Below are 16,379 nucleotides of genomic sequence, written 5' to 3'. Positions count from 1 at the left end.
AAAAATGGCAGAAAACCCTTGAAAATTACAAGTTGGAAATCTTACAAATGAAAAGGAGACAAGTTGTCTTTCAACAGTTTTTTTAAGCTCTTTTTTTAACCTTCAAAATGATTCATTTAACAAAATCTCACAGGAAACCACAATGTATAAGTGAGATAAAGAAAGGTATATATATAATGAATACAAATGTGTTGTATAAGTACACGTTTATAACACTTATTTATTAGGTAAATAAATGAGGGGTGTTTTCATAAAGACAAACATGTGAAATAGGGAATGATAGATGACAGTTACATTCTTTTATGAGCCTCAGCATCTGATTCGTTTCTGTATTTTGGGGGGTTTTGGCACCATATTAACAAAATTCTGGTTCATACACATACCTGGGTACAAATAGTAAGATTTAACAGCTCCCCTGAAACCTCAGGTTATTCTTCAAGCAAACAGAGACAGCAAGAAAAGCTTTATTCCATAGGCTGAACCCAGATATACTAACCTATGAACACAAATTGACTCATCACTGTTCTCAACTATGGTTAATTTTCCATCAAGTACACTTGACCATGTGTATGTGGTTTTTTTTTTTTTAATTACAATATTTAAATTCAAATCAAACCTTCGAGAGACCCAAAGACCCTGCCCAGAATGTCCCAGAGGTTAGAAGACCCTAATCCCTATTTGTAAGCCTGTCTTTAAAAAGCCCACCAGCATATGCGGAGTTGGTATGAGTGGCTAAAATGCGGGTCACCGGGCCATACGTAGCACACAAATGCCTGTTGGCAGAACTAGGATTCGAGCAAGGTGTGCCATCTGCAGATCTGCTGACCTTTTGTTTCCTTCATTTCCTCCCAATGGTCTTGTTCCTCTTCTCCACTACTATTTTGGCCCAGAGCAATCCAACCGATCATCTCTTTACGCTTCATAGTGCGCCTGTTATAAATGGAAATCATCAACGTGACATCAGAGAGCTGAAAGAGGGCCACCTGGAAAACAAAGGTCTCCTTATAGACAGGATTGGGCTGACCACGTCGAATGGATGTCTTACAGCGGGACATCTCTTGACCCACAGAATTGAGAAGAAAGAGCTTCCCGTATGTATCTAAGAAAAAAAAAACAAAACAAATAAGAAAACATCAGGGCTTTCTGTTCTGCTAGTTGTGTTGTAATACTTACATGGGCTCCAAGTTTTTCCTTTTTAACACATTGATCAGCATCCTTAGGCCTGGTGTTTGCTGCAGGGCTAACATATTTTCCATGAATTATTAAGGAAAGGGATTATTAGCTTCAACATTGAATGTTTCATGCAGCCCATGACAGGCACCTTGCTGATGTTCATCAGAAGCTCTACATTTACAGAGGTGTATACATGCCTAAGTATATGTGCAATGGTGTCTGTGGACATGCATGGTTCTTCATCCACATTTTGTTTATGTAACAAGATAAATATATACATTTTGTTCCAGGAGTGTTTTCTTTTAATAGTCAAAATACTGTTTTATGCCAAGATCACAGACTGCCTTCTCTTCTCACTCTCTCTATATTCTTTGGACCATCTTATCCACTCAATGACAAGTACCAAATCTGTATCTCTAGCCTAGACTTCTCTCCCAAGCTCAAGATCCAGCTCAATACCACATTTCTTCCTGTGGACATTCCACACACCTCTCACTCATCATGTCCCCAGCTTTCAAAAACTTGCTGCTCCAGTATTCCCCATCTCTGTGAACAGTAGCATCATCCACTAAATTACCCAAACCAGGAGTCAGGACTACATTTTTATTTATTTGTTTGTTTATTATTTATTTATTGTGAAACTGGCTTTCCATACAACACCTAGTGCTCATCCCAACAAGTGCCCTCCTGAATGCCCATCACCCATTTTCCCCTCTCTCCCACCCCCATCAACCCTCAGTTTGTTGTCTGTATTTAAGAGTCTCTTACGGTTTGCCTCCCTCCCTGTCTGTAAATTTTTCCCCCTCCCCTCCCCTATGGTCTTCTGTTAAGTTTCTCAAGATCCACATATGAGTGAAAACATATTGTATCTGTCTTTCTCTGACTGACTTATTTCACTTAGCATAATACCCTCCAGTTCTATCCATATTGCTTCAAACGGCAGGATCTCATTCTTTCTCATATAAACCACATGTGGTTTATAAACACAATGGAATACTACTGGACTACATTTTTGGCGAGACTGGCTCCTCGCCCCTAGTCTAGCCAGGCAATCACCAAGTTCTGTTGATTCTATGTCCTAAATCGCTCCCAACTCTGCCCACTGCTTTCCATTCCCGAAGCCACTGAACTCTGCATGCACTGCAAGCTTGGGTCACCAGCCTCTATCAGAACCTGCAATACAGCAGGTCTCTTCATTCATCTCCCATTCCTGGGCTGTCCAATCCCACAGCCAGAAGGAGCTCTGTAAAATGCAAATCTGTTCATGTCACTCACTAATAGACAAAGACTAAGGCTTCAATACTTCCCACTAGTCACGGGATCAAAACTAAATGTCTTCGTATAAATCACACACTCTGACCCTCTTACCTTCCAGTTTTACTATGCACCACTGTTGCCTTTATATGCTGCATTCCCACTACACTGAAGTACCTTCACCCCTCCAACCCACCCTGCTCTCTCCCTTTCAACTTCTGCACAAACTCTACATGCTCTGATACCACATGTGATATTTATCTTCCCACGATTTCTACTCATTAGTTTTGTTTGGACGTGGCTGTCTCCAGGAATTTTTGCTGACCACAAGCCCCTGCCCTGACCGGGATAACCCTTCTGTGTGGTCCATCAAAATCTAGCTTCAGGTTATCTCATGACTTAGCACCCAGCATTGTCATTGCTTGCTTACTCATCTGCAAAGCTATCAGTGTGAGAGAGGAATTGCCTTGTTTATGACTGTACCCCTGGTTCCTGGCCTAGTGTCTAACACATGGTAGACATCCAATACATGTTAAATATTTTGAAATGAATGTACATGACTATCCAGGAGGCTTGACTTTCTTTTTTCTTTGGTCTTGGGTTTTCAAACTTGAAAAATGAAGATAAACCCCTTGTTTTATACCCCCTTGTACTAGAATGCTATAAAATGGTGACTAGCCTCATATGTTTAGTAACTTATAGAAAGGAAAGGAAATAGCCAAATTTTACTAACATAGTCTCTCCTTCTGCTAAAATTCCTGAATAATTACAAAGATTATCCCTACAATTATATTTTATTAAAATCACTTGATTTATCAATTTATTGACCCTCTCTTAACTATGATTTTAAAAAAATTTTTTTGATGTTTTATTTATTATTGAAGGAGAGAGAGACAGAACGTGAGGGGGGAGGGGCAGAGAGAGAGGGAGACAAAGAATACGAAGCAAGCTCCAGGCTATGAGCTGTCAGCACAGAGCCCGATGCTGGACTCGAACCTGTAAACCACGAGATCATGACCCAAACGGAAGTCAGAGGTCCAACCAACTGAGCCACCCAGGCACCCCTTAACTACAATTTTTACCACTAACTTCTGTGTGTCCTATTCTTTAGAAAACAAAACAAAACAAAACAAAACGTTAGGGCGTTTCCCCAATTCTATCATTCTGTACAGTCTGTTCAATGAAGGCTGAAAGCTGGTTAGTGTTTACTGCTCACTTTCCCACCTACCAACCAGTCAAACTTTTAAAAGTGTAAATCCAGATCTCTGTAATTTACAGTTCCTTACAAGAGCATTGTAAGATCGGAAACAAATTACAACCTGCAGTTTTCTTTCTATGTTGATCTTTTTCTATTCCGGTTTGATGTGTTATTTTATTCACTTATCTGCTGAGAAACACAAGGTGTGAAATTACACTTCAGGTGTGAAAACACTTCTCTGTCTCAGAAACAGGGCTCTCTACTCTTCAAACTGCTCTACAGAGAAAGCTGTCAGAAAACCAACAATGGAGGAGTGAATTTGTGTTTCCGCAGCTGTACAGCTACATGATTCCTACAGGAAAAGTTCAACCCGGTCACCGAACTGCTCTGGCAATTCTGCTGTCAGTTATGGCAGTGGGAGTTGAGATCATCTTGCAAACAAAGACTTGCTCATTTCACAAAGTGCAATTTCAATCTTTATCCCGTCACAAGATCCCTTTCTAATTACAAGAAAGGCCATTTACTCCTAAACCACCATCACCGAAGCTGAATTGAATGTGTATGACAAAAAAGGGCAATAATTATTTTATGAACAATCCAGTCTGAGGACACCTAACCAAAAGAAGAGAAACATTGCTGATTATTCCAGCTCCAGGGAACCTCTCCTCAGCATTAACGATGTGTTTATTTTTTTTTTAATTTTTTTTAACGTTTATTTATTTTCGAGACAGAGAGAAACAGAGCATGAACGGGGAAGGGGCAGAGAGAGAGGGAGACACAGAATCGGAAGCAGGCTCCAGGCTCTGAGCCATCAGCCCAGAGCCTGACGCGGGGCTCGAACTCACGGACCGCGAGATAGTGACCTGAGCTGAAGTCGGACGCTTAACCAACTGAGCCACCCAGGCGCCCCAACGATGTGTTTATTTTTAATTGTCCAGAGCAAAGGCTGTGCCCAGGAAATTCTACCTGTGAGAAACAGTGCTGGGGTTTTTGGGGTTCGATGACTTATTCCAATGAGCACCAGCCAGAACTGACAAAGAAAGGGTCAAGTAAATATACAACTTAACTGAATTCTGTTTTAATTCTTTGGAATTGATAATACTTGCTACAAAACACCACCAAGCAATATTTTATCTTCTGATGGATGAGTATTCAGAATGCCCCACAGTGGCACTAATAACTCAAAAACATCATCAAAAGTTTGGATGGGTTGGGGCACCTGGGTAGCTCAGTCGGTTGAGCCCCCGACTTTGACTCAGGTCATGATCTCGCTGTCTGTGACTTCGAGCCCCACGTCAGGCTCTGTGCTGACAGCTCAGAGCCTGGAGCCTGTTTCAGATTCTGTGTCTCCCTCTGTCTCTGCCCCTCCCCCACTCTCTCTCTGTCAAAAATAAACATTAAAAAGAAATTTTTTTTAAAGTTTCAATGGGTCATGATTCCTTGATAGAACTGGATGCTGCTCTTCTGACTCAGCTGTGTCAACTGCTTTACCAGTCATTGTCTCTTTTACCAGTTGTTTCCTTCTCCATACAGGAAGATGCCATGCATACCAAAAAAATTATAATAGTACATAATCCTCAATTTATCATGGCACAAAACTGTGTCATTTTAAACTCAGAAGTCATTTTTCCAAAGAAACAGCACAATACCCTACTGGTTACTTATAGAGCTCATAGGAAACACTGCCTATTTGCAGTACCATAGACTCTGCCTTGGGGCAGGGGTGGGGTACCGTGATTGACCAGGCAAGGGAAAGGAATTCAGTCATTTAACCTCCCCTTCTCTTTTAATTTATCATAGTTACAAGATATTTTAAACATACAGAAAAGAATAGAGAACGATATTACATATACCCAAATACCCATCACACAGAAGTGTGGTATTTAGCATTTGTTATAGTTACCACTGACCTTTTGCTTTTTGTTGGATTTTTAGGAAATAAAATATTATAATTGAAGATCCTTGAGTATTCCTCCTTGATCCTATTTGATTGCTTCTCTCACTAATAGTAATTACTAGTCTGTATTTGGAGTTCATCATTTTCATGTATATTTTTAGACTTTCACCATATAATAGACATAAATAAATATACACAAAATATACTTAATAGTATTTTGCACATTTAAAGTACTTAGCATTTTACTGTATTTATTCCTGAAAACATGCCTTTTTTTCATTCAGCATTAAGTTTTTTATATTATCTGTATTGACATACATCCTTGTGACTCATTTATTTTAACATATATAATGTTTAAACTACAACTAACTTGTCCATTCTCCTAATTAATGGATATTTGTGTGTAATAGCCAAGAATTGAAAATATTTCAGTGAATATTTTTCTATATTTTACACTACCAAAATTTGAGAATTTTTCCAGTATATATGTAGGAGTGGATTGCTGGTTCTTTATAAATTCTAGATAAATATCTTTTTTATATTTATTGCTAGTATCTTTTCTCTGCATGTAGCTTACCTTTTTATTTTATAGTGACTTTTGTAGAGTAACTGCTTTAAATTTCTGTGGAGTCATGTTTATAAATGTTTTCCTTTTCAGTTTATGCATTAACAGAATTATTTAAGAAATCCTACCCAAACTCAATACTCTCATATATTTTCTTCTATGAGTCATAAGAATTTATTTTTCATATTTAATCTTTAATCTACCAGAACTTGATCTTTGCATGTGGTGTGAGGTAGGGATCTATTTTTTTTTCCATACTGGAAGCATTATTCATTAAATAGCCCATCATCTCCCAACTGATTTGTAATACAATGTCAGGTACCAAATTTCCAAGCCTGAGTGGCTCACCTGATAATAGTTATTATCATCATTTTATAATATGCCTAGCTGTCTGCTAGGGAGAATCCTTCTACTGTCTTTTTTAAATTTTTCATTATTTTAAGCTCTTGCTTGGTTTAGCTGACTTATGCACATGAACATATAATCAGCTTGTAAAGTTCTATTAAAAGACATAAAGCAAAATATACCAAAAACAAACAAACAAACAAAAACCACCCACCCCCCAGGGATTTTGATCGAGATTGTACTCGATAGAAACTTGGGAAAAGTTGTCCTCACAGTATAGAACATTCTTACCAATGAACATAGTTTACCTATTGATTTAGTATTCTCTTGTGTCTTTCAAAAAGTTTTGAAAAGAGAACTACAGGCCAATATCCCTGATGAATATGGATGCAAAAATTCTCAATAAGATACTAGCAAATCGAATTCAATGGCATATAAAAAGAATTATTCACCATGATCAAGTGGGATTCATTCCTGGGATGCAGGGCTGGTTCAACATTCGCAAATCAATCAATGTGATACATCACATTAAAAAAAAAAAAAAAGAGAAGAACCATATGATCCTGTCAATCGATGCAGAAAAGGCCTTTGACAAAATCCAGCACCCTTTCTTAATAAAAACCCTTGAGAAAGTCGGGATAGAAGGAACATACTTAAAGATCATAAAAGCCATTTATGAAAAGCCCACAGCTAACATCATCCTCAACGGGGAAAAACTGAGAGCTTTTTCCCAGAGATCAGGAACACGACAGGGATGCCCACTCTCACCGCTGTTGTTTAACATAGTGCTGGAAGTTCTAGCATCAGCAATCAGACAACAAAAGGAAATCAAAGGTATCAAAATTGGCAAAGATGAAGTCAAGCTTTCGCTTTTTGCAGATGACATGATATTATACATGGAAAATCCGATAGACTCCACCAAAAGTCTGCTAGAACTGATACAGGAATTCAGCAAAGTTGCAGGATACAAAATCAATGTACAGAAATCAGTTGCATTCTTATACACTAACAATGAAGCAACAGAAAGACAAATAAAGAAACTGATCCCATTCACAATTGCACCAAGAAGCATAAAATACCTAGGAATAAATCTAACCAAAGATGTAAAGGATCTGTATGCTGAAAACTATAGAAAGCTTATGAAGGAAATTGAAGAAGATTTAAAGAAATGGAAAGACATTCCCTGCTCATGGATTGGAAAAATAAATATTGTCAAAATGTCAATACTACCCAAAGCTATCTACACATTCAATGCAATCCCAATCAAAATTGCACCAGCATTCTTCTCGAAACTAGAACAAGCAATCCTAAAATTCATATGGAACCACAAAAGGCCCCGAATAGCCAAAGGAATTTTGAAGAAGAAGACCAAAGCAGGAGGCATCACAATCCCAGACTTTAGCCTCTACTACAAAGCTGTCATCATCAAGACAGCATGGTATTGGCACAAAAACAGACACATAGACCAATGGAATAGAATAGAAACCCCAGAACTAGACCCACAAACGTATGGCCAACTCATCTTTGACAAAGCAGAAAAGAACATCCAATGGAAAAAAGACAGCCTCTTTAACAAATGGTGCTGGGAGAACTGGACAGCAACATGCAGAAGGTTGAAACTAGACCACTTTCTCACACCATTCACAAAAATAAACTCAAAATGGATAAAGAACCTAAATGTGAGACAGGAAACCATCAAAACCTTAGAGGAGAAAGCAGGAAAAGACCTCTCTGACCTCAGCCGTAGCAATCTCTTACTCGACACATCCCCAAAGGCAAGGGAAGTAAAAGCAAAAGTGAATTACTGGGACCTTATGAAGATAAAAAGCTTCTGCACAGCAAAGGAAACAACCAACAAAACTAAAAGGCAACCAACGGAATGGGAAAAGATATTCGCAAATGACATATCGGACAAAGGGCTAGTATCCAAAATCTATAAAGAGCTCACCAAACTCCACACCCGAAAAACAAATAACCCAGTGAAGAAATGGGCAGAAAACATGAATAGACACTTCTCTAAAGAAGACATCCGGATGGCCAACAGGCACATGAAAAGATGTTCAGCGTCGCTCCTTATCAGGGAAATACAAATCAAAACCACACTCAGGTATCACCTCACGCCAGTCAGAGTGGCCAAAATGAACAAATCACGAGACTATAGATGCTGGAGAGGATGTGGAGAAACGGGAACCCTCTTGCACTGTTGGTGGGAACGCAAATTGGTGTAGCCGCTCTGGAAAGCAGTGTGGAGGTTCCTCAGAAAATTAAAAATAGACCTACCCTATCACCCAGCAATAGCACTGCTAGGAATTTATCCAAGGGATACAGGAGTACTGATGCATAGGGCCACTTGTACCCCAATGTTCATAGCAGCACTCTCAACAATAGCCAAATTACGGAAAGAGCCTAAATGTCCATCAACTGATGAATGGATAAAGAAATTGTGGCTTATATACACAATGGAATACTACGTGGCAATGAGAAAAAATGAAATATGGCCTTTTGTAGCAACGTGGATGGAACTGGAGAGTGTGATGCTAAGTGAAATAAGCCATACAGAGAAAGACAGATACCATATGGTTTCACTCTTATGTGGATCCTGAGAAACTTAACAGGAACCCATGGGGGAGGGGAAGGAAAAAAAAAAAAGAGGTTAGAGTGGGAGAGAGCCAAAGCATAAGAGACTGTTAAAAACTGAGAACAAACTGAGGGTTGATGGGGGGTGGGAGGGAGGAGAGGGTGGGTGATGGGTATTGAGGAGGGCACCTTTTGGGATGAGCACTGGGTGTTGTATGGAAACCAATTTGTCAATAAATTTCATATATAAAAAAAAATTTTTTTTTAATTTAAAAAATTAAAAAAAAATAAAAAAATAAAAATAAAAATAATCTGCTTTAAGAGCCCACCAAATAAACCCAAATGACTCAAGTGAAAAAAAAAAAGTTTTGTATTTTTTTTCCATAATTTTCTTACTTCTCTTTTGTTAATGTTATCCTTTGGTACCTTAGATATTTTCTTACTGTCATAGGTAGCAGTGTTTTAAAACTCTACTTTCTAACTGCTCTTGATGTATTAGAAAATAATTGGTTTTGTATGAAAAACTTATTAGTTTAAGTTTGTAGATTTTCCTAATGTAGACAATCATACTTTTACAAATAATGGCAGCTTTGTTTCTTCCTCTCATGTTTTAAATTTGTATTTCTTTTTCTTATTCTACTGAATTGCCTTGAGCCTCCAGTCTAATATCAAGTAGAAGTGATGCCAGTGGAAATCCTTATTTTGTTCCTGACTTTAATAAAGGATTTCAGGATTAAGAATGACAGTTAGTGCAGATTTTCTTTAAATGCCCACTATCAAGGTTTAGCAAGTTCTCTTCCATATTGCATATTAGTTGTTGATATTTAACACTGTTTCCACCATTCTAAGCACTTTCCTGTACCAAAGGGGTGTAAAACTTAAAACTGCACTTCCCTAAATCTTTTGCCAGTAAGATCCCACAAATGAAAGCTACTTGTCTGAGACTGGAAGGTAGAAGAAAAAGGGAGCCACATGTCTCCAGAGGCATGTGTCTAGGCATTAGCAGATGGCAAAGTAGGGGTTTTGCGTATGTGTTCAACTATCCTTATGAGAATCACTCCTTTCTTGCACACACAGCTCAGACCATTTCAGCATTTTTCCTGTGATGTCTATACTTCTAGATTTCCTGAAGGGAGCCCCCTCAGGAAATTTTATCAATAATAGATAGTGCATTTTATCAAAAGCTTCTTTTGTACCTCTTGAGATAATCCTAATGGCTTTTCATAAATCAGTTAATATGGTGAACTACACAAGCATATTTTCGTAATGTTAAATCCTTCTTGTATTCTTGAGCCAAGTTCAGTGTGTTAGTAATTAGTATTTTTTTTCCTTATACATTATGAGGCTAGGTGGGCCCAACATAAACTACAGTGTGAGTGGCAAGATGTGCAGAGGGGAAACAGGGAGAGATTGGGAGCAAGAGAAACAATCCAGTGTTATATCTATCTTTTACACAGCAATTGTAGTCCTTTTACATTTATTATATCACATATCTTTTGATTTATTTTTATAGTTTCGGTTTGTGCTTTTTATTCTACACTTTCTATGCCTTTAAATATCCTTTTCTGGTTTCTATTGGAACCACTGAATTATCTTTATTCTAATTTACTCCCTCTATTGATTTGAAAGTTAGATTAAAATTTCAACATGTACCTTGATTTAATATCTAAAATTAATCAATATTTTTACCCTCCTCTAAGCAATATAAGGATCTTAGAATTCTTTGATTTTTGCTTCCCCTTCTCAACCTTCATGTTATTTCTACCTAGATTTTTATTTCCATTTGCTGTTATACTCCAAATATATTAGTAATTTTCCTGTTGTTTTATTTTTTGCAGTTTATACATGCTGATATTTACCTATATGTTCACCAATTTTTGTTCATTATTCTTTCCTAAAGTTCACTATTTCCTTCTAAGTTCAATCTTTCTTCCTGAAATATATCAGTTAGTGGTTATTTCAGTGACAAACTCTTTCAAACTTTGTGGAAAATATCTTTATTTTTCCTTCACTCAAACAGAACACTAAGTTGAGAATGTTTTTCTCTTGAGACTTTGGTAATAATGTCCCCTTGTCCTCTGGCTTCTGTCATTGCTGTTGAGAAGTCTTTCCTCAGTCTTACTGCCATTCTTCTGCAGGTAACTTGGTTAAAAAAAACAAAGCAATGAAAAACAAACAAATAAACAAAAAAACCCAGTTTGATTGAGATATAATTCATATACCATGGTAACCATATTTCCCCCTTGTTGCTTTTCTGTCTAGATTTTCTGACTAACTTTAATATTATTGTGGGAATTCTCTCTCTCAAAAATAAATATTTTAAAAAATGTAAAAACTCTCTCTCAAAAATAAATAAACATTATTATTTTTTTTTAAAGGGGCGCCTGGGTGGCTCAGTCGGTTAAATACCCAACTTCCGCTCAGGTCATGATCTCGCAGTTCATGAGTTCCAGACTCTCATCCGGCTCTTTACTGGCAGCTCAGAGCCTGGAGGCTGCTCCACATTATGTGCCTCCCTCGCTCTCTGCCCCTCCTCCACTCCTGCTTGCTCGCTCTTTCTCGCTCTCTCTCTCTCTCTCTCTCTCAAAAAGAAACATTAAAAATTTAAAAATATTATCGTGGGAATTAAGTAAAGGAATATCACCTATGCACTAAGTTAGTGCCATATATAAATCTTCATTTGAATTGGCCATAATTCTGAGCATATAGTGGTTACTAATAAACACTATATTTAGCTGAAACTGGCACCAGAACTTTAAAAGAAGGTGGTATGCTCCATATCTGTTTATTTTCATTTAGTCCTTTTTCCCTTGTACTCCATTTGTATAGCTTACCCCCTCCCACCCCCGTATCCCACGTGTTCTTCACACTCGACATGAGGCGGCTTGCTATGCTTTTTTGTTTTTCTTTGCTCTAGTCTCTGCTATTGTGAGTGCCTAACAAGGTTAATATGCTGCTGCTGTAAGTATTATCATTTGGGATGTAATTATCACATGTGGCTAATCATGCACATGCTGAGAGGCTGGGAACTTGTTGTTTTTAACTGGAGGGGACATCTTAATGATAGTTTTTGACAAGAACCATTATATGTGTGTCTATATACACACATACACACAATGCAGTAATGCACTGTAGAAGGAGACAAAGTGAAAATAAAGTTGGAGAAAGAGAACCTGACAACAGAATAGCTAATATATTTTTTAACATAGCACTTGTATGAGTAACATCAGCTTGTTAACCTCATTTAATAGGGAAGGAAATGAAATTCAGAGAGGTTAAGTCAAATGTTGAGGCCATGCAGTAATTAGGTGGCAGGCAGAACAGAGCTGCTAAATTGTTAGTGAATTGTTTTCCCATGAAGCCAAATTTGAAGGATAATCAAATGTTTCTAATTCTCCATGGGAACTTTTTCAAAATCATTTGTAAATGCATATTAGGATTTCTTATGTCCACCAGATGCTATAAACTGCTTTTTTTTCACCTGGACCATCCTCCATGCACAGATGTAGAGACTATTCCTTACCATCAGGTTGCAGACTAGCCTATACTACCTTAACAGCAATAATGACAATATTTTTGAACACTGGCCACACATCCTAAATGAAGTATTGCCTTGAAAATGCCTGGCATGATTCTTGCCACACTGTTAAGATTAGTTCATGTTCTTACTTCATTAATATGTTGTTTCTGAAGAGGTCTATGGGATAGTTTCAGTGATTTTCAAATAGCCCATTTTATCATCCCTAGACCACCTATTATTTGGAAAAAAACCCAGCAATTTATAACATGGGCATTTTCCAGAAAGATAGAAAAAGATATGTAGATAGATGTAAATATAGATATACAAACCTAGCTAGCTAGCTAGTTAGCTCTACCTGTCCACCCATCCATCTACCTATTGGATGAACAGAGAAAAGGTTAACGTTGGAAATCAAGTAGTGCCTTAGCCACATACTTTCTCTTGGGATGGATGTGGTTTATGGAGGGTGTTACGGAAGATGCCCTCAGGTGTAGGTGCTTGGTACTCTATCCTGTCCAAGGTTGAGTCAGGGGAACAAGGTTGGACCTTGAGATATCAACATAACCAACAACAATGTAATTTCAAACACAGAAGCTGAGGCTCACATTTTATTTTGACCCACCTGACCCAGCTGAACTATTACAGACCAGACTAGGCTTTCTGCCCAATATTGTAGAATATTCAAATACACTGAAAATTTGAAATATTTGTGCAGTGGGCACCCATACACATTATGCCCAGGATCTTCATTTGTTATATTTTGCTTTATTTGTGTTATGGACTGAATGTGTGTATTCTCTCAAAATTCATATGCTGAAGCCTTAATCCCCAATGTGATGGTATTTGGATGTGTGACCTTTGGAGGTAATTAGGTCATGAAGGTGGATCCGTCATGAATGAGAATAGTACCCTTATAAGAAAAGACATGAGAGAGATGATTTCTTTCTCTGCCATGGGAGGATACAGCAAGAAGGTGTCTGTCTGCAAAGTAGGCAGAGGGGTTCTCACCAGGAACCGAACCAGATGGACTTTGATCTTGAACTTTTCACCCTCCAGAACTGCGAAAAATACATTTCTGTGAAGTCACTTGGTCTACGGTATTTTTGTTGTAGTAGCCCAAACTCAGACAATTTTCTTTCTCACATATCTGCATTTATCTACCCATCAATCCATCTTAGCCATATTCAACCTTGCTCTTCACCTGTACCTAAACATTTCAGCATGCATTTAACTAACCAGAGTTCAATACTTTGTTTTTTCTGTTTTAAGGTACAATTTACACACAGTAAAATGAACAAAGCTTAGTACCATCCAGTAAATTCTGACCAATGCAAACACCCATTTAACCCATACTCCCATCAAAATATAGAATATGTTCATCACCATGGAATATTCTTTCACGTCCCTGCCCAGTTCATCTTGACAGGCAACCACTCTTCTGCTTTTTGTTTTCACTATAGATGAGTTTTGCCTATTTAATTTTTTAAAAATCTTTTAATGTTTATTTTTGACAGAGAGAGACAGAGCATGAGCGGGGGAGGGGCAGAGAGAGAGGGAGACACAGAATCCGAAGCGGGCTCCAGGCTCTGAGCTGTCAGCACAGAGCCCAGTGTGGGGCTCGAACCATGAACCGTGAGATCATGACTTGAGCTGAAGTCAGACACTTAACCGACTGAGCCACCCAGGTGCCCCTAGTTTTGCCTACTTTAGAACTCCCCATAAATGGAATCATGTAGTAGGTATCCAGTATGTTTTGGAGATCCCATGTTAATTTCATTCTTCTTTAGTTGTTGAATAGTATTCCACTATATAAATATATCTTAACTTGTTTATTCATTCATGTGGACATGAGGGCTCTTTGCAGTTTTCATCATTATGAATGAATCTGCTCTAAACATTCTTGTCCAGGTCTTTTCTTCTCTCTTCTCTCCTCTCTTCTCTCCTCTCTTCTCTCCTCTCTTCTCTCCTCTCTTCTCTCCTTCTCCCTCTCCCTCTTCTTCTCCTTCTCCTTCTCCTTCTTTTTTAATGTACGGGTAAATGCCCAAACATAGAACTGTTGGATTTTCAGTGCAAATTTAGTTGTGTAAGAAACTTCCAGGACTTTTCCCAAAGTGGTTGCTCCATTCCCACGAAGAAAGTATTCTCCACATCCTCAGCAGCACTTAGTGGAATCCACACTACTTTCAGCCATTCTAGCAGGTGTCATGAAGACTCACACCTAAGAATACTCTCACTAGCTCCTGCCCATGAAAGCAAAAAAAACCTGCCTCTCTGACTTCTCTCCCTCAAGGATTTACCTCAGCAGTTGAGAAGGGAGCCTTACGTTTCAGTGGTTTATTTCTTCTAAGGCCCCAATAGAGAAGAGGACATTCATCTACTATTTGCCCATCTTTCCTCTATGTTGCTTAGGAAGAAAGTTTAAAATAACAGTCATCAACTGGATCAAGTTGGCAAGTTCAAAGTTATCTTTTGTTTCATGATATATTTTGAGGCAAAAGATTCTCACTTTTAAATCCCAGTCTTTCTCCCAGCTTCCAGCAATATTTAGAAACTTCAGTATTCAGAGAAGAAAAGCTCCCAATATTCAGGCTCAACCTCTTCTCTTTCAGGCTTCCTGGAGGACCATTCTTCGATTATCACAGCTAGTCTGTAAAGCAGGGTTGAGGCTCCCTCTTTTTGGAAGAGGGAACTGTCCCTGAGTCCAAAGTCTCACGCACAGGGTTTTAGGACCCTCACACAAGTATTCCCACACATGCCTCTGCCCTGGCAGGCAGCACCTCCTGGCAGACTCTGACCTCTGATGCAGGGCTCTGGTGGCACCTCCCGCCCTCCCTCTGCCTTGTGGGGACAGCGCACTTGGCAGTCTCCCTCGGCCACCCTCCACCCCCAGCTTGCATCCTCTTTTCTCTCCCTTTGTTCCAACTTTGCTCAGTTGTCTCATAAAACTCCTGTTCTCTCTCTTATTTTCTTCCATATGGGAACTAAAAATGTAGCCTAAGCTTGCCTGATGACTGCCAAAGTAGTGTGTGGCATCATAAAGTGAGACATCATGAAGAACCAGTGCCATCAACATCTGAAGCCCTTGAAAGTACCAAGAGATCCCTTTTACAATCTCCACAAAGGAACCTTCTACTTTCTCAACCCCTCCTAATGAAACAGGCTTTTCCTCAAGTACCAGCATTCTACATAAAAAACCTTTTGTCTTCACTACTGGGTTTCTGGTTTAATGAATAGTGTCATAGCAACATTGTCTCCTATTACTTTGGTTAAAAAGATGCAGCATGTTAGTTAGGGTTTAAATTAAGTTGTGACACCATGTCTATGAAAAATCATGTAGGAAATGCCAAACTGACTTAAACTCCTGGAATAAGATCAGTTTCTAAATTAGGACTTGCCTTTTTTTTTCCCGATTCAGTTTTAAATATTTGTTATAAGAATTTCCTCTCTGGCATGTTTTCTTTTATAGAGAAATGTATAATGATACATAGTACCATCCTCAACATCACAGCTTTCTATGTAGTATTTCTACCTAGAAAGTGTATGTGATTACAATCCCATTTTACAGACGAGGAAACTGAGATTCAGGGTAGTTTAATAACTCCCAGCTAGTAAGTGGCTGAGCCTGAATTCACTCCTTAGTTTGTTAGCCTCCAGCTGATGCTTTCTCTGCCACCATACTGCTACCCTCTGCACAGCTGAAAGCTTCCCAGCATGGACTGGAAAAGGTCATAACTGTGTGATTCACTTCCCCATCATTCTCTGCAGCTCCACCATGTTCTTCCCAAGTAATTGTCCAGATCTCACCAAATTTCAGGAGGATAGGGAAAGAAACTGGCAAAAGCTCTAAAGG

At 38.6% G+C, this 16,379-nt stretch overlaps 1 protein-coding gene across 5 annotated transcripts in view; it reads right to left on the bottom strand.

Moving 5' to 3' along the window:
- Nucleotides 1-200: 200 nt before the first annotated feature.
- Nucleotides 201-16,379, bottom strand: part of SYT16 (synaptotagmin 16) — a 251,894-nt gene continuing 235,715 nt past the window's right edge. For 4 of the 5 annotated variants that reach the window (XM_023255753.2, XM_023255750.2, XM_045060027.1 and 1 more), the window contains one exon: nt 201-1,099. In XM_023255753.2, coding sequence (XP_023111521.2) covers nt 786-1,099 — 314 coding nt within the window. In that variant the 3' untranslated portion in view covers nt 201-785. Of the gene's footprint in view, nt 1,100-10,987; nt 11,152-16,379 lie in introns of those variants that run through there. The other variant, XM_023255751.2, reaches the window with a different exon arrangement.

This window comes from Felis catus, chromosome B3 (genome assembly GCF_018350175.1).
Source record: "Felis catus isolate Fca126 chromosome B3, F.catus_Fca126_mat1.0, whole genome shotgun sequence".
NCBI classification, from domain to species: Eukaryota; Metazoa; Chordata; class Mammalia; order Carnivora; family Felidae; genus Felis; species Felis catus.
The sequence above is the reverse complement of the archived record's forward strand: the minus strand, read 5'-3'. Positions and strand labels throughout refer to the sequence as shown.